We start from the raw sequence: 19,591 nt of genomic DNA, 5'->3' as shown, positions 1-19,591 counted from the left end.
CAGAGATAGATGTTTTGTGGTGATTCCAAAAGCAATCTTCCTCAGGTTAGCCAGCTAGCAAAACAGCAATCCTGCATCTTAAAGCTACTCATACATAATACCAGCTTATCAGCAGATTTTACTGTAGCCCACAATGCTGCAGGTAACAATAAAGTGGGCAAGAACTAACAGTGGCACTTCCATTCCAAACACCCTAAGACAATGCGTAAATGAACTCTGCCTAGTTTAAGGTAGCTCAAGCGCTGTTTACGGAATCCCACTCATCACTGATTTCACCATTATGAGGCAGCTTCGGGGTCCCAGCTAAATTAATACCTACGAACTTATTTGTTTTACAGCTTCAAGCCAAAATCCTTTGGTACTTCCCCCCATATTAAAAAATTTACATTTGTACCTTAACAATTGCAGGGTTTGTTCTGATCCTGTGATTGTGATTTGCATGGTTCTGGGTACTGAGACCACTGCATTCATTATAACTTAGCTGAGTGTTGGCCGGTGCCAGTAAGAGCTTCTTAAGCTAGAAACATTATCAGGAAAAGGGAAAAGCAAGTAAAGTTATGCATCTTTTAAGCACTGGAATAAGTTATTGAAATTTTAAATGTAATTTATTATAATTATAAAAGTTAATTCTGTCATTTTATTTATGTCACACCTTAGCGCAATAGTGCTACAGGAAATATGATATTTAAAGAGTAGAAAAAAGTTTGACATTATACTACCAACTGTGAAAATATTTCCTTTTCCCTTCCAATTCAATTTCTAGAATTGTATGCATAAGAACAAAAATGCAAATATGCCAATTATTATACAAGTAATAATAGTGAAAAATAGAAGGAAAATCTCAAATTTTCCAGCCATAAGGGATTACTGAATAAATTGGACTTGGTGTGGTCTACATATTTTTTTTAACAAATAATGCAAAAAACGTCTTTTGAAAATAATTTCCAAATCACTACCAAGTGAGAAAAGCTGCCTTGCTGAATGAAGATATGGGAGGGCAGTGTGTGGGGTAGGGGAGAATAGATACACATTTTCTTTTCAAAAACCCAAATAAGTCAAGTGGCAACAAATAAAAGATTTTATGATGCTTTGAACCATGTTTCATAACCTAATATATGAAATTACTGATTCAAAGAATGCCTGGAATAAAAGAATGACTATCACTCATTCTGGAAAAGAAAAAAAGGATTTGTAAGTAGAGTCCTGGCCTGTGGATCAGGAGATGTGGGTGCTGACACAGGCAAAGCATTTGCTGTCTCCTGACCTCTGTTTCTTCATTTCACTGGATGACCCTCAAGGACTTCCTTGTCCTGACATACAGTATGTCTCTGAGTCAGCTGCTCTTCCCAAATGAACAAATTGAATAGATGAAAACAATCTGATATCAATGGAAAGAAATCAGGGTACTAGGGAGCAAAGCCAATGACACTAACAAATGGAGAAATTGGAGAATAAATAACAATTACTTATGAGATATTCTCTATATCAGAAACCTCAAAATCCAATGGACTCTTAAGTATGGCCTCCATATATTTGCATAGAGTATTTTTAACATTTAAAAACTTAGTGATAGGAGAGTAACAACCTCTAAATGGCATGACAAACACACTATTAGAGTCTGAAGGATCATGGCATCCCATAATTTACACAGCATGCCCTTATATCAGACTTATAGCAAATGACAAATGGCTACCATAGATGAGAAGGTAAACTGTGTCTTAGAACTAATAAAACTCTGGTCAAGCACTGCATTGAAAGGAAAATTCTCTCTTCATTGCCAACAAATTCAGTCTTCATTGTCTATCATAAATTTAAGTAACTTGGGTGGCAAACATGCTATAGTTTTTCAGTCTTCATAAGAAATATGGATCCAAAGTCTTAAAACATTGCATATTTGTTGATCTACTAATTCTGACTCTACAACTGTATGTATAAGAATAAAATGCAAATAAGTCAATTATTATACAAATTTAAAATAGTGAAAAATAGAAGAAAAAAGTAAATATCCACCCATAAAAGATTGCAAAATAAATTATAATATTTCCATACAATAAAACACTATGCAACCACTACAAATTATCATATATTTAAATTTGAACCAATATGTTCATGATATATCTTAAAAGAATATTGCAATCATTTTATATGAGAGGTTATTTGAAATCACAGGTGAAATTTTAGTTTTTTCTTTTAGTTGTCAACATTTTCTAAGTTTTCATCATGAACATAAATAATACTAAGACAGAAAAATACACACACATAACAGGAAAAGATAGTAAAGAAAAGAATTGCAATAAGATTACATGAAGACATGTATTATCAACATTTTTAAACAGAGAATCGCACAATTTGCAACTCTGAGTGTGCTTGGGGATTGCTCTGGCATCATTCTAAATGAAAAAATCCAAACCTTATTGTGACTACATCATACCCATGCAGCGGGTAGCCAGAGGCAACTCCAATTCCTGCTAAACAGTAGGAAGGGTTCTTACTAGAGACGGCTCTTCTGCCTCCTGGGGTGGAGGGGTGCCGTCAGGCATGGAGGAAGGACTAGCCTCATTGTCAGTGGTCACGTCTCCATCTGTCAGCGCATCAAATGAGGGCAATCCGTCTTCATCCACAGGGAGACTGTCCAGTGTCTCTGTGAGGACTGCTAGCAAGTTTGCCTCATTCTCTTCATCTATCTTCTGCAGAAACAGAAAAAAACAGAAGATGTGAGTTGACACTGGGAGGCAGGTAACACTATGCATCAACATGTTTGACCAAATGAGTGAACCATATGTGAAATCTAGAATGCCCATTCCAGAACACGAAGATCATATCTTTCTCAAACTCCAAATTCATGTTTTGGTTCAAATGACACAATTAATGAATACTTCTACTGTACTAATCTCTGATAGTTGAGCTGCCCAGTTTATCAATTTGTTATGTTAGCGCTAAAACTGCTGTATACAATTCTTCTTGGTCACAGAAGTGTTTTCCACTTGCTCATGTTTTCTTTCCCTGACTAAAAGAAAAGATTGCGAGAATCTTGGAACTTGAGAGAATTTTAACCATCATCAATTACATTTTCAGATATAGTGTTTGAATCTCCTATACAGCATACCGCCCAAACTGTCTAGACAGCTCTCTATTTGAACGACACCAGAAAGTGGAACTATACTGAGAGCAGCTATACACTTTCATGGTTTCAATTATAATCTCATCACTGAACACTCCAAAATCATTTAGTTATTTTGCTCCCTGACATCTCTCCCAACTTTAGTCATAAATCTCGAACTGCCTACTGGACACTTCTACTTCATAATAGCTCCCTCATCCCCCAAACCCAAACTCTACAACTTTCACAACAAAACTGCTATTTCTTTTGACTTCTTGAGTTCGGGTAACAATTCTTCAGACTCAAACTCTGGACCTATTTTGACTCTTCTTTCTCTGATCAGTCACTGAATGAAGTCTTACTTTGTAATGTTTACTAAATGCATTTATTTCTTGTGGCCGGGGCACTATTTCAGCGCACTATTATTTCTAATTGGGGCTCCTGCAAATATATCCTACCTTGTTTTTGACTCATTTCCACCAACACACTCTTAGAAAGCTAATCTTCAATCATTCACTTAACAAATATTTTTGAACATCTACTCTGTGCCAGGGACATCTGAAGTGTGGGAGATACAAAGAGAAACAAGACAAAAGTCTGCCCCTCCAATAAACACTACTGTGGAAGGGAAGAACCTGTAAACAATTCATTATAAAATATAATATTTATTTCAGTACTCTGTAAAAAATGTTCAAAGACTTCCAAACATGCACCTTGTTAACAAGGCAATGTGTTATATTCTATGCACGTGGACAACCGGTACCATCACTGGGCACATGGCATAGCTAATCAACGATTACTTGCTAAATAATTCATTGATCTGCGTTTATTGCCAACAATATCTTCTGGACCATTTTCTTTTCTTTTTTTTAGCACTTCACATTGTTTGTCCAATCTGACTTGCTTCCAAAGTCTTCTTTTTAAAGTTCTGTACGCTATGACATTAACAATATGAGCTAAATTATCCCACACAGATTTTATTACAAAATGCACCTAAGCTGCTGACATCTAATGAAGCTAGCAGTGCCCACGCTTCCCTTCTCTCTAGCACTGAACTCCAGTTAATTGACCTGACAAAATTACAAGAATCACAGAATAAGACAGCTAATCAGAAAATCAAATTGTATTACTAGAGAAATTAGGCAGGCCTTTATCACGTATACATTCTATTTTCACATAAAAATTGTTTTCCTTCATTCCTGATCAGCCTCCATCCAGGAGTAAAACTAAGGACTTCTTTTGGATTCAAGAGGCCAAGAAGAGCCATTTGTACTCCCCAGGGACTTTAATTGGCATTTTTTAGTTTGCGTAATGCATCCCTCTCATGTCCCTGGATTTGAGACTGTGAGTCAAGTAGTTTGGGTGCAATGTGGTGTGTATGAAGTTTAAAACTTTAATGCAGGCGCTGGGCATGGTGGCTCATGCCTGTAATCCTAGCACTTTGGGAGGCCAAGGCAGGAAGATCACTTGAGGCCAGGAGTTCAAGACCAGCCTGGCCAATGTGGTGAAACCTCATCTTTATTAAAAATATAAAAATTAGCCAGGTGTGGTGGCACGTACCTGTAATCCCAGCTACTCAGGAGGCTGAGGCAAGAGAATTGCTTGAACCTAGGAGGCTGAGGTTGCAGTGAGCCAAGATCACGCCACTGCACTCCAGCATGGGTGACAGAGGGAGACTCTGTCTCAAAAAAACCCAAACCTCTAATTCAGGAGGCAAATCCTAATCAGAAGGGGTAACTGTTAACTTCAACATGGTGCCACCTACTTCCATAAACTGACCAATAGTTAAAATCCAAATTGCACAAGTCAATAACTAAGACTTATTGAACACCCTCAAGTGCTCAGGGTATTGAATACCCTCAGGCCTTGGGGAGATTTTTCAATCTACCTTCTTTCAATATGCCTTTGAAAGGACCCTGTATATGTAATTCTAATATTAAATAGTCTGAAATAATATTCCTTATTTTCTGCCCAGGATCATAATCTGGTATCCACAGATTTCAATAACTCCTTTCTTTGATTCCCCACATACAAAATTAAATTGAGGTTATTTAACTGTTCTGAGAACAATTATATTTAAATGAAATATATGTATTTTAAAAATCATCTCAAAGTCATGAGATTTACATTATAACTATCTCCACATTATCCAATAATTTTAGAAAATATATCAAATACACATGCACACACAGACACATATACACACTTTCAATAAATTGGACATTTTTCCAAGTATCCCATTTTCAAAAAAGGCTTATTTCATTGATGTCCAAAACAGTTCCAGAAAAGAGTTAAGAATATTTACCAATAAATGGATAATTTTGTTTACAATGATTTAAATTTTGTGTTTGGCTTTCCAGCAATACTACCAGCCGTTATTTGCTTTCAATCACATAATACAATAGCGCCTTAGCTCTATCCCTAATGTAAACAAACTACAAAAATTCCAATCAAGTTAAAATGACAAAGAACACTTAAACCAACCAGTTTTCTCCAATGTCTTTAATAAGTCTGGGAGAATGTATAACAAATACAATGGCAAAAGTATTGGAGCTTGATAATGTCATAATTAATTTATAAGATCTGATTAAACCACCAACTATTTTAATTCCCCTCTCTACCGGAAACACAATGAGAGGGAAGGATTTGTAAGATGGGAGATTAGCATGGCGACTTGTGTGTGTATGTGTGTGTGTGTGTGTGTGTGTGCGCGCGTGTGTGTGCGCGCGCGTGCGCGCTTTGGAGTATGTGGGTAGTAAGGGCTACTATTCAGCCAGTATCTATCATAGCACCATAATGATTATTTACAGTCTGTATCCATTACAAATGATTATTCAATACTATTGTTATTATCTCTGTATGTGGGTGACTCAGAGAGGTGCTCCAAGGCCATTTATTTAAGTAAATTTTTTAGTGAATTAAGAAAGGAAACAAATGTTATTGTTTCAAATTATCTGTGTTTTCTTTAATCATAGGAAACTGAGAAGAAAACTTGATATTTGCTGATGACACTTCGTGTTTATGTAATGTTGAGTGGATATTGCCCCTCACTGTGGCAATTTCAATTAGTTTAGCATGAGTTTCAACAATCACACACCCCGGAGAAGGCAATGGATGTGACAGAGAGGACTCTGTTAAACAATTAATGTCACTTCCCATTATTGCTTTGGTCCCAATTTACAGAGCAAATAAATCAAAGTCACCGCAGATGAAGCACACTGGCCCACTCACACATGTCTGTTCACAGGTGACAGGGTATAGAAACACATTAGTCACCGCACTGACATTGCAAGATAACCTTTCAAAGACTCGGCTCTGATCCTGCTTTCTAATTGTTTGAGATTACTATTTTACAAAAAGATATACTTCTTAGCTTCATCCGAGTTGGGAAAAAAGGAAAAGAAAATGTAGAGTGGGGAGGAAGAAAGAGCAGGTCACCAATTAGATAGTGATCTACAGCTACACAAACTAAGCTCAGCCTTGGAGCTGGCAGCAGAGGCGGAAGGAAAGGTAGAAAACAGGCCAACGGGTATTTCCACAGTGGAGCTCTGTGGCTATCAAACAGCATTTCCCACGGTGGGTGTCAACCTTGGGTTCTCCTTACGCAATGCAATTCTTCCGACCTAAATAAAGGTCTGTGTGACTGTAACACCTTATTCTCTAAGGGCCCTCTAGGAAGAAAGAAGGCACATCAACAAAAACTCACTCACGGTGTAAACAATTTCCGGTGACAGATGATACACATGCATTTATACTAAAAACCCAAAATTTAGAATCTGCAACAATTCCTAAGTGTTACCATATCATTAATAGATGCTAGTTTAGAACAGTCAACAAAATGAGAAGGTTTATCTCTGCTCTTCCGGACACCTGTGTCCCTCTATGGCCTGTACTAGTCTGACATAATTCAAAAGGCGTAGTTGAAAGAAGATAGGTTTTGTCCCTTCAGGTGGCAGATTTATAGATGAAAATTAATAGACTAAAATTCTGAACCCAGTTTGTAATATTTGGGTCTTCTTCCTTTGCGCACAGTTGGCAAAAGGATCTTCCAACTGGTTATACACGGTGTGGCAGACAGTGCATTCAACTCACCCAACTGCACACAGAGGGTCAATAAATCCACTAAATTAAGGAGGAGAGGAGGGACTCTGAGATGCTAACTGCCACCTGAAGGGAGAAGTGCAGAGTGAATAATGCGTGTGGTATCCCAAAGACTTTTAAATGTGAGCTATTATGAAAGGACCATGCCCTGCTTATGTTAGTCATTTTTTCTGCATCTTGTAGGATTGCAATTACACTCTGTGTCCCCAGATTCTCACACTTGCTTGATCTCTGTTTGATAAAAATAGTTTAATAGCCATTTAATCACAGCTTCATTATCTTGGCTCTCTTAATGCGAATTAGGCCAGGAGAATTCTCGCTTCCTCATTATTCAAATCATCAATAAGAAGGAAACAGTGGGGTCTTCTTATCATTCATTAATCAGTTTCAGTATCTTAGGTACTGTGTACTCAGAGATCAATCTGTGTGAGAGGTGACTTAACCTCTCTGAGCCTCTAATTATTTTTCTATACAAAATTTCATGTGATTATTTGCCTAATCCCTATTATGGAATTTTTTTGCACTCATGATTAATAGAAAAAAAAAAAGAGTTGACAAAGGCCTGAGAATTCTTCAAGAAGGTGTTCATAAACATTTCCAGTGTATATTCCCATCAACTTGATTATATGTATTTGAATTTTATTCTTTGAACAGGATCTACTGCAGATATTTAGCACTGGGCCAACTCCCCCCAAATACCCAGCATGCCCCAGGTTTCCTCCTTGCCCCATCCTGCTGACTTGGAAAGAGCTAATGAAGACAAAATTAACTCCTACTTTAAGTGAGGCCTAATTAGGAAAGGAAATCTGCTAGAGTAACATCTGGTAATGTATTCCAAAGCCAAATATAAATGACATTCTTGGATTATCCACTACTTTGGATTATTGGTTCCACTAGGCCCCACCAGGAGTTCAAATAACTACATGGGAAAGCAACTTTTATAATAGATTCAGGAGTTCACATAAGAAATACAGTGGGTCAGAGGTGTGCCCCTTTCTTGAATCTCCATACATAAAACCCTGTACCTCAGTTTCATGCATGAATCAGCAAAAATTATTTGCATAAATGTACACATTTTGGTTCTAATGTATAAAGTTTGATTCAATATTTATAAGAAACTAAAGTCAAAATTTAAAGAAAACTAAGTTTTTTTCTGCAATAAAATTAAAAAATAACAATCCAGAGTAGACTATTGGAATAGGATTTGAGGTTTTTAGCTTTCTTCTTTAACCCGTGCTAATTAGAACAGACACCACTTCACCGCATGTGTCTACTTGAAGTGGTGTGAGCCTTTGCTTATAGGTTGTTAAATATTTTGAATACCCACCTTCCAACAATTGATTTTTTCCCTCTTCCTTATCTTTCTTCTCTAAAATCTCTGCAATCCGCTGTGGGTTTTGTTTTTGCTTCTTTTATACCTAAGTGTTGGCACTGACAGTATATCTGCCACTTTCTCACACATCCAAACAAAAATGGGTGGAATCCCATATGTAATGACTGAGAGGTTCCTAGCTCCTACCTCACTTAAAGGAGGAGTCCTTAAAATAACCCAATTACTTTTGGTTTGTCGTACAAGATACAGAGCTGAGAATAAGGTATGGGCACTAGAAGGTGGGGAAAAAGAAAGAAATCTCAAGCGTATGTGTGCAGTAAAAAAATCAAGACAATAAATACCACCTTACATTACATAACACATTATAAAACGCCTTTTGTCCATTCATTTCTTACATATGCCCTGAGAGTGAGCTTATTCTTATTTTATTCCCATGAGAGATAAGCACATGATGTGACAATCTATTTTGCCCTGTTGAATGCCAAATTTGCTGGAATTCGTGGGCTCGTAGAAATAACATAAATTTTAATTTCACTGTCTGAGTAACTCCCCATGGGCATACAGGCTACTTGAAATACCATGTATGTAAATGTGTCTGTCCATATCACACCCTCAAGTTTATATCTCAAGTACACATATTTAAAACAGAATCTAATGCACATGTATATCTCAATGCCTTGAGTGCATTCTCTGATATTCAACTGTAGTTGACTATACAAAAATGTATAATGTGTACATACATTGTTCCTCTCAGTTAACCACTCTAACTGAGGAAAGCAACGATCAGAAACCAAGGCTAATTCCTGTAAAAATAAAATAAGAATCAAGCGGAAATAAAATGTAAACAAAATCAAAGAATTCACAGACATATTTAGACCCAAGGGAATCCATTTAATTCCAACTAATACACATATTCCTATTTAAGCAGGCATAAAATGTATATTCACATCTGTACTTACACTCCATTCTAATTGATTTGCTTATAACACACATTCATGAGATAATAAACATGTACTGTACATGAGAAATTCAGTATGCTGTAGAGGTTATAAGAGCCAAAAGTATAAACACAGAAGTTCAACAGAAAATCCTAAAAATTCCTGGTTAATATATGAAAAATTAGCTGAAATTTCAGGGGAAAGGGGATAAAGGTTCAGCGAGGTTGGGGAGGTCATGCCTGTCTCTCACAATGGGAAGAGGAAGGAACTGAGTTGTACCATCAAACTGGAGACTTAATAGGCCTGAAAAGAGCAAGCAAGGCATTCTATTTGTTCTCAAGTTTAAACTAAAAGAGAAACTGGGCATGTGGGAAGAACTCCAGACTGAAAGTCAGGAGAATTAATCCTAGATCCATTTCCGCCACCAGCTAGCTACATGTCCTCAAGTGAAACAACTCAACTCTCCGGCTGCATTGCACAGTCTCGAATGACAATCCCATAGGTTTCTGGTATTAGTCTGTTTTCACGCTGCTGATAAAGACATTCCTGAGACTAGGCAATTTACAAGAGAAAGAGGTTTAGTTAGACTCACAGTTCCACATGGGTGGGAGGCCCCACAATCAAGGCAGAAGGAAAGGGAACAAGTCACATCTTACATGGATGGTGTCAGGCAAAAAAAAAAAAAAGAGTTTGTGCAGGGAAACTCCCGTTTTTAAAACCATTAGCTCTCGTGAGACCCATTCACTATCACGAGAACAGCACAGGAAAGATCCACTGTCATAATTCAGTCATCTCCCACCAGGTCCCTCCCATAACACATGGGATTTATGGGAGCTACAAGATGAGATTTGGGTGGGGACACAAAGCCAAACCATATCAGTTCCTAACTGGCTTCCCATTTGCCATCCCACCTCAATATTTCATTCTCAACACAGAAGATTAAGTGATCCTGATGCAACCTAAGTCATGTGTCACCCCTCTTCTGACCAAAGCCTCCATGGCTTCTCATGTCTCTAAGACTAGAAGCTAAATCTTAAGAGTGCCTTACTAACCAAGGATCGCCATATAATTTATCATCCAAGCAGAACCTTTTTGAGAGGGAGAGGGGATAGTGCACATAATCAGCTACTCAGGGATGAACCCAGACTACACCAGGCTAACTGGAATGTATGGTGGCCCTATACTCAGCCAGCTTCATCTGACTCTGGCAATGCCTCATCACCTATCTGAATCCTTCCCAATCAGTCTGATCTCCTCACTAATCCACAAAAATGCCAAGCATTCTCCTGTCCTTAGGCCTTTGCACTTGCTGTTTTCTCTGCCTAGAAGGTTCCTCTGCCAGATGGCCCATGGATTTTCCCTTTGTCCCCTCATTTACTCAAGTGTCACCTTCTCAGTGCAACATTTCCAACAACTCTGGACACATTCTCCACATTTTCCCTACCTTATTATTCCCTCTGGCATTCATCTCTCTGACTCAATATATGTTTTAGTGATTTATCTTCTTCATGAACTATCTAAAAGAGGAGGTCTGTGAGGCCTATTTGATTATTGTTGAGATACTTAGTATATAGGAGATGCTTAACTAAAATGAGTAAGAATGGTAATTTAAGAGTCTAATCTGTCCTGACAATATAAGAATATATGAATTTTCATTCTTCTTTTGTTGTTATTTTCTCTGTAATCCTCACCTCCTCCTACCCCTGAGCAATTTGTCTTCTTAATAATGTTTAGCTTAGGCTATGATTTAAAATTATCTCACATTCATTTCACATATACCAGCTGATAGGCCAGGCAAGCAAGTGATATATTCTTAGTGGGGAAGAAAGAATATGAACAGCTACAGCTATATAGGGCCTAATTCTGAAATGAACTCCTAGGCAATGAATCTATAGAAGTAAATGTAATGTTCATCTTTTGTAAAAGAGGAAGTTTAAATGGGTCTTAAAAATGCAGAAATTAACCCAACCCTGTTGTCTGGAAGGATACTGGGACACACCATCAAGCAATCAATTTGCAAACATCTTGAAAGAGTTGAGATGTTTTCACGAACAGCTAATCATGCCAGACAAACCTACCCTCTGACCACCACTCTCGGGAGTGTTGACTCTCTAGTCAAGAGAAAACCATTGATGTAATCTATCTGGACTAGGGTGGTGAGCTTCCTCATTCCATACCGCATAACACAGTCATCTTCAAGCGGGGAATATATATTAATCTTAGCCAGAAGATTTTTAACTATGTTTAATAGAACCCTGGACACTAGAATAGCTGGTATAGGGTGTATTATAAATTTTAGAGTGTATGATATATTTTGTGTACTTATATACCTTAATGCATAGGCAATAGAAGTCTTTTTTTTTTTTTAGAAAACACACTCAAGTGTGTTATTTTCTTATAATAAATACAGAAACACAGTGGAAACCATGACCAAATTAAGCAGCCAAATTGAATATTTTGTATTGTCTTTGGATTAAAAAAAAAAATCTTGAGAACTGGGGGTGAAGAGTTTAAAACTTGGAGCCATTTTAAAATATTCATTTCTATGAGGCAGGATTTTCTCAATCCTCTTCAAACAAAACAAAGCACAAAATAATCAGTTGCTATGATTGATAATAAGAAACTGCCATCATCTTAAATCCCAACTTATACTTTTTCTGTGCATTTAAATAATGCCATAGTTCTCTTAAATATTACTTTAGTAAATAATAACAATAATAAATAGCGCTGATCTTTACTATTTTCTATGTTCCTGATGTTGACTTGATTTCTTTACATGCATTAATTGAAACACCCATTTAACCCTATTATTATGTGCAAATTCACATGTCTAATGAAAGGAAGAGTTGGATATTAATCCAGATATATCTGATGAAATATCGTTCTCACACCCTTCCTTTATATAGTGGGATTTTATGGAAAGTATTATTAGAAAAACGAGTGGGCATGGGCTATTTTAATTTATCTTCATATTGGGGACTAAGAACTGAGTTAGAATGACATAGCATTTATTGATCATCAGTTAAAATCTAAGGTGGGAGATGCAGTTACATGCCATGAGGCACAGTTGGCCGTCCATACAGAAAGAGGAGGTTGCTTTGCAAATGATTCTCACTATTTATTACTGGCTGGCCCAGTGTTGGTTCATAGCCCTTTTTTTTTTCCTACTGGGTGTGATTTTCTCTTCTATTTGAATGTTCTTCTCTCTTTACATCTTTTGTTTCTATCCTATCCCTACCTCAAAGCCTACTTTAAGCATTCTGTTCCATCGGATTTTTTTTTTTTTAAAACAAGTCCAGCTCTACTGGTAGCACCAAGTTTCTAATCCTTTATCAGAAAAACTTAGATCCATAGACAGAAATGCAGATTTCAAAGCCTCATCACAGACCACTAAATCAAAATCTCTAGATATGGGTTTCTGGCCTCCAGCACTGTTGACATATTAACCCAGATAATTCTTTGTTTAGGGGGCTGTCCTGTGTGTTTTAGAATGCTTAATAGCATCCCTGGCCTCTACTCACTCGGTGCCAGTAGCACCCCTCCAGTTAGGACTACCAAAATGTCTCCAGATACGCCAACTCTTTCCTGGAGGCAAATTGCCCTCAGTTGAGAACAACTACCCTGGGAGGTAGAGCCTGGGATTCTGTAATTTTGATAAGCAACCCAAGTGATTCTGATAATCAGGCAAGTTTGGGTAATTTGCTGTTTTGCGGCTGCTGAGTAGTGTGTAGATCAAGTTGAAATGTATGATTCTGTCTATGCTAGACGTATTCCCTCTAACGCATATGATTCTAGACCTTAGTAGTTATTATTAACATATTTTGATCTATTCTATGTGAATTCTTTTTCCCAATATCTTACATTAATGTGCCCAGTTGTTTTATGGTCTGTCCTTCCCTGTTGATTACAACATATTGGTTATTCACTTCCTGAATTTGTTTTTGATAGTCCTAAGGCAGCACAGTCTTTTTATTGCCAATCATTCTCTTCCTTCAACATCTTCTGACCATCGCCATTATCATAAAGTTCATTTCAGTTCTAGAGTCTATTTTATTACACAGACTACAAGCTAAGTGATTTTTAAGGATTTTCTTCTATATATTTTCACAGAGGTCTTGAGCACTTCTCAACTTTTTACGATTTTTTAAAACATCTCAAAAGAGGTCACAGGGCCTTATAATATTTTTATATTATTTGAAATAGGCAGTGAGGCAAAATACAGACTCCAAAGTTAGATTTCCTGATTTGGGGTCCTGAGCACATCACTTACAAGGTACGCGACCTTCTGCAAGTTACGTAACCTTAATAAGACCTACATACAGGGCTGTTTTGAGAACTGACTGAGTTAATCCATGCAAATCATATAGAACAGTGCCTGGTATATAGTGAGGATTTATGTTTACTGCTAATAACAATATCATTATTATCATTTTCATGCACTAGATTGAATTCAAAATAAGTGAGACAAAATACGGATTTGTTGAAAACAAATTTGAGAAAGAGATAAGACACGAACAAATGGAGTGAAAAAGGAAGAACATTCTGTACAATAAGCCTACACAATGTAGACATTGTAATGTTGGTACCAAAGTTACTAAATACATATTGCTCAAAAATTCCTACAATTTGTATAAAATTCATTATCTCCCAGTTACTAGTTAAGATTGAGATGCTAGAGTAAACAGGCACGGTTTGACATGATCACTGACTGCTTGCCAGTTATTCCATGCAATGACCACCTTTAATCCATACTCAGCTGAATTACAATATCTACACTTGATATACCCTTCATTTGTGAACATACATGCAGACCAATATATTTACAGATACATATACATATGTATACATATATACATATTTACAGATACATATTACAGATACATACAAACATGCATATTTATGTGCATATTTACAAATATTATATATATATCTTTATTTACACATATTTATTGAGTGCGTACTATGTACTATAATTTGTTTACTAGGAACTTACATTTTAGTTTGGTGGTGAGAGGATGGCAGATAATAGATTTTATATTTATACATAGGGAGAATATGTACAGTATACATATGTGTGTATACATAAAACATATACACACATACAAAGAAAAATATATATTTTATATAATGTGATATATATAATATATTATATATTATATATGTATATATTATTCATTATTATATTATAATATCATATATAATATATAATATATTATATAACATATACTATTATATGATAATATACAATAATGTTATATGAATACATAATAAAATAATATATAATTACACACACACACACACACACACAGAGGAAAAAAAAGAAGTAGCATTTGGAGCAGCAAGGCATAATAGCTAAGGAAGAAATGTTCTGGACAGGGAAAAGAGTTAAGAGTAAGGGCCAAAGGCCCTGAGGGGAACTTGCAATGAGTAAGAAATTACTTTTTCATGGTTTACATATAGGTATAAGCAGAAGGGGGGTTATAGGCAAAATATTTAACAAACATCCCACAGGAACATTGATCAATCAGAACAGCAGCACCAGGACTTTAGCAAGGAGGCCTGCTGTGAATACCTCACAAAGCTCTGCTGTTACAAATTAGCAGACTGCATTAACCCTGGGCATAACCAGTGTGTTTTAGACTATGTAAGGAAGAATAATTTCCTATTACAACCAGTGAGTTCTCTATAAGATAGTATATTTGCTGACAAAAAGAAGTGCTTAGAAGGCACCATCACAGAGGTCGATGCTATTTGTTCATAAAGACTTAGCACCACAAGATATATGTGAAATTGTGCAGCTGCAGATTCCTGACACTTGGATCTATATGGTATATTAAGGTTGGGGACACTAAGATGCAGGTAATGTCAAATGATCTGATTACTGTAATATCCTGGCAAAGGCATTAGAATGAGAGAAAATTGTCTCAAGGTGGTTGGAAGCTATTCAGAGACAGGGTGTCCTTTCTGTGAGGCCATCTAGGGTGAAAGAAATCAAAGTGTGTTCCATGCTAATCCTCTGAGTCTTTCCAGCTCCTTTCCCCAAGAAACTAGGAGCCACGTAGAGCTTGGGATGGGGTCTTTGACTCCTTGACTAACTTTCATATTCCACTCAAGTGCTCTGCACAGAGCAGCGGGTTGTCAATAAATGCTTGCCGAACAAATACAATATGAGAAGTTCATCTTCTCAATGACTTTGTATCTAAGTATTTTACATGGGTTTAGGTTTCCAAAGCATCTGAGCAAGTTTGCAATCTCCTAGGATTTAGATACTGAGCTTCTTTTAATGCCAGACTGAGTGAACCCCTTGTGAAGAATCTTTAAATACTTCACACTGAATCAATTCCAAATGCAGACTCATTCATGATTATCAGTGGCTTATATGCATATGTGGAGAGCATGCACAGTGGAGAAGCATATGACATTGGGTTAGACAAAGTAGCTAATAACCTCAAAGGGGGATTTTTAAAGTGACTTTGACAACGGGATAAAAAAGCACATGTCCCTATAACAGCATGGAAAATGACAAGACAGGTGTAAATCATTCTGGATAAAAATGTATGATTTACAGAATGATGAAAAGGAAAAACACGCCATTTAATGCCTTGCCACATTGTGGCTCCTATAATGATAGGGATGTAGTAACATGGAAACAATGAATAGAAAAAGTTGCATGGTCAACTCTTCCAACAGTATGATGTTGGAGATGAGAAGCCTGACATCCAAAGGGTTAAACAGACTTTCTCAATGTCATCTGGTAACTGATCTAATTCTACATCTGTTTTGGACCTATTGGCTCCTTAGTTTTTCTATTATACCATGTTGCTTATCAGGATAATGAAAGGAAATAAGTGGCAAAGACTCTCTCTCTTACATTTGGCATATGTTTTTTTTAAAATGCAACATTATTTAACATATTGTAAATATATTACAATTTATTAACCTCCATAGAAATACTGGATTGTATTTTCCTGTCTGTGTGTTTTTGATAACAAGTTTCCTGGGACTAAGAATCATGATTTTTGCATCAAAATCAGTGTCAAAAATTTATAACAAGAATTTTTTGGGCACCTACCATGTGTCAGACACTCTTGACACTGGGGATATAGCAATGAACAAAATAATTAAAAATTCCTGCCTTCAAGGAGCTTATTCTGTTGGGGGAAGAGAGATGATCGACAAAATAAATTACTATAGACAAAATAAACAGCTGTGAGAAATAGATGAAAGGAAAAGCAATAAGAACTCTATTTGTATTTAAGTAAAGCCAACATAGATTTAAAAATCAGGCTTACTTACAAAAACAGGGCACAAATATTTTTTCTTAGAAAAGGTTTCATACTGGGATAAAGGTTTTCTTCTGACTCTTACAGAGTAATAGATGCCTGTAAAGTAGTGACTCTCAATTTTGGCTCTAAATTTAATCACATATGCATTTTAAAAAATATGCTTGCCCCTTCCCTACCCCTTTGGGCAATTAAGTCAGTATCTTTGGAGGTGGGAGTTAGTAGTTTTAAAATCTTCCCAGGTGAGATTCTAATAGAAGCCAGGACTAAGAATCACTCCTGTAAAAGATTAAGTAATAGAACCTTTGAGGAAAGGTGAGAATATTTGGTATGATCTATTGTGTGGGCTGAAGGAGAAGCCTTGCCCATCAGTGAGAACTAGCTGTGGCATACTAAGATGCCCAGAATCCCTCACAAGGGCCACAGAACATGCATGTTTTATTTTTGTCCAGTGCACACCAAGTCTGGCCCCTTGACTGAAGGAGTCTTCTTTCCTGAGTCCCAGTTCTCTCCTCCATTACCCACTCAGACCCTGTTTCAGTACTTGTGAGTCCATGAAATGTCTTAAGTCATGAAATCTCTTTAGTGTATGATGGCAACAGCCACCAGCCAAGAGCCTTATTACAGGCTACTGCCATCAGATTGAACACCTTTAAAAACAAAGAATCACAGATCACATTAGAGTTACCTCTGACCATAGGCTGTGTAAGCAACAAGTGCCTAGGTTTAAAGATAAAAAGAAAACTAGGGAACCCATACCGTGAAATGTTTGATACCCATTAAAACAATTATATAGGTATACCTTTGTTAAAATGAAACACGCCATTAAATATTATGAAGTGAATCAAGAAAGTTGTCAAATAGCACTTTTTCAGTCCATGATCTATGCATGGATACTGTAAAAAGCCTAAAAGAAGGAATCCCAAAATATTACAAGAAGGTGAGATTTCAGATGATTTTAAGTCAATTTGTCTTTTCCAATTTTCTGTAATGAGCATTTTATTCTTAAAATATATAAAATAAAGAACCAAAGAATGTGTTTGTGTATGCCATACATGAAAAAATGGGAAGAGAAATAGCTAAAGTGTGATTATATAATTAATCAAAGTGAGCCCAGGTCTACACAACTTTGTGGCCCTGCTTTCAAATTTGTCTTCCTTGGGCCTTAATTTTTTGATCTGTAAAAAGGCAGCAGTGTAATCTGCCATGGTTGTCCCATAAGGTTACTGGACATAAAAATATTATGTGCTTTAGGGAAGAGTTAAGCAGCATTATATAAAAATGTAGTGCTAAATATTTATGCCTTTCAGATAAAATCATTCAAGCAATATTTACTGAATTCATACCATGCTTACATAGTTGCAAACTTGACTTAAATTTATTTCTTCCTCACAACACCTCACAGTAGCAAGGAGACTATAACAACTGGCATAAAAACAATGACAGTATTTGTCTGAGACTCTATAGCAAAGCCACAGAAGCAGAAGAGAAATCATGATGCCCTCGAGCTAACCCTCTCCCAGAGTCCTCTTTGCCTGAGCTCCTATCAGTGGTTGTAGACAAACTTTCCAGGTCTGTTTGTTAGGATAATGTCAGCCAGCTGTAACCTCTTCAGGGGTGAAAGATCTGGTGCTATCAGCTAGAGATGGCCCTGGAATAGATCTGCACACGATATATAAACATAAGGTGTTAGCAATTGATAGCAAAATAATTCAGTGCTATTTCAGCATCAACTGCTGCTCAATTTGTCCCCGGAAGAGCATTCAATATTATTGAAACATTAACCCAGGACCTCTCATTTTTGCTGCTGTTCCTATCGATATTATGCCCATTGTGAATATTTCCAAAGTAGTAGACTCAAAGTCTTATGGGATTTAGCCTTAGAAAAAAAGGTTTTCAAGTTTTAGTTCTCTCATGTACAGCCTGTGTCCTTGAGGAAGGCACTTGGGCCCTGGAACCCCAGTAGTATCAACTGTTGTAAAAATGGAGATATCTGTAAAGCCAGCACTTTGGGAGGCCAAGGCGGGTGGATCATGAGGTCAGGAGATCGAGACCATCCTGGCTAACATGGTGAAACCCCTAAAAATTCTCTACTAAAAATACAAAAAAATTAGTCAGGTGTGGTGGCAGGCACCTGTAGTCCCAGCTACTCAGGAGGCTGAGGCAGGAAAATGGTGTGAACCCGAGAGGTGGAGCTTGCAGTGAGCCGAGATCGCACCACTGCACTCCAGCCTGGGCGGCAGAGCAAGATTCCCTCTCAAAGTAAAAAATGGAGACATCCGCTTCATAAAATTGTGGTAAGGATTAAATGAGACATTGAGCATAAAGAGCACCATAATACACCAGATAAAAATTTCCTGCTATTCCTCTAATGATGTTCCTTATTTAAAATTGTTTTCAAAATGTTACGCTGGCAATAAAAGAACAGAACTTAAGAAGAAACCCTAGGAAACCATATGCCATGTGAACTTACCTAAGTTATCACAATCTTTAGCCCTGACTATATGGCCTTTCTGCTTACATAATAAATTGAGTATCGTATAGCTGATAAAAAGGCTCACAGATATTGCCTTCAATCTGGAACAGCTGAACTAAGACAAAACTATCATTTTAAAAAATCAAAAACCACTGAATCATAGGAAATACAAACAGGGGATACAGATGAAAAAGAAAAGTTTATTGTGCTTGAACATGATAAGGGAAGAAATAAATTGATTTATCTTACATGAAAATAAGACTAGAAAGAATAGAGCCTTTAGTAAATATAGCAAGCATGTTACTTTAATTCTGGATAATTTTTTTTATTTTTTTATTTTTTTATTTTATTTTTATTTTT

General features: G+C 36.7%; 1 protein-coding gene across 6 annotated transcripts in view; it reads right to left on the bottom strand.

The window, feature by feature from the left end:
* Positions 1-19,591, bottom strand: part of PPARGC1A (PPARG coactivator 1 alpha) — a 698,009-nt gene that overhangs the window by 37,130 nt on the left and 641,288 nt on the right. For all 6 annotated transcript variants that reach the window (XM_017866762.1, XM_017866779.1, XM_017866764.1 and 3 more), the window contains 2 exons: positions 2,493-2,687; positions 395-517 (listed from right to left, as the gene is read on the bottom strand). In XM_017866762.1, coding sequence (XP_017722251.1) covers positions 395-517; positions 2,493-2,687 — 318 coding nt within the window. The remainder of the gene's footprint in view (positions 1-394; positions 518-2,492; positions 2,688-19,591) is intronic.

Source organism: Rhinopithecus bieti, unplaced genomic scaffold (genome assembly GCF_001698545.2).
Source record: "Rhinopithecus bieti isolate Rb0 unplaced genomic scaffold, ASM169854v2 scaffold_1599, whole genome shotgun sequence".
Classification (NCBI taxonomy): domain Eukaryota; kingdom Metazoa; phylum Chordata; class Mammalia; order Primates; family Cercopithecidae; genus Rhinopithecus; species Rhinopithecus bieti.
Note: the sequence above shows the minus strand (reverse complement) of the source record. Positions and strands in the feature narration are given on the sequence as shown.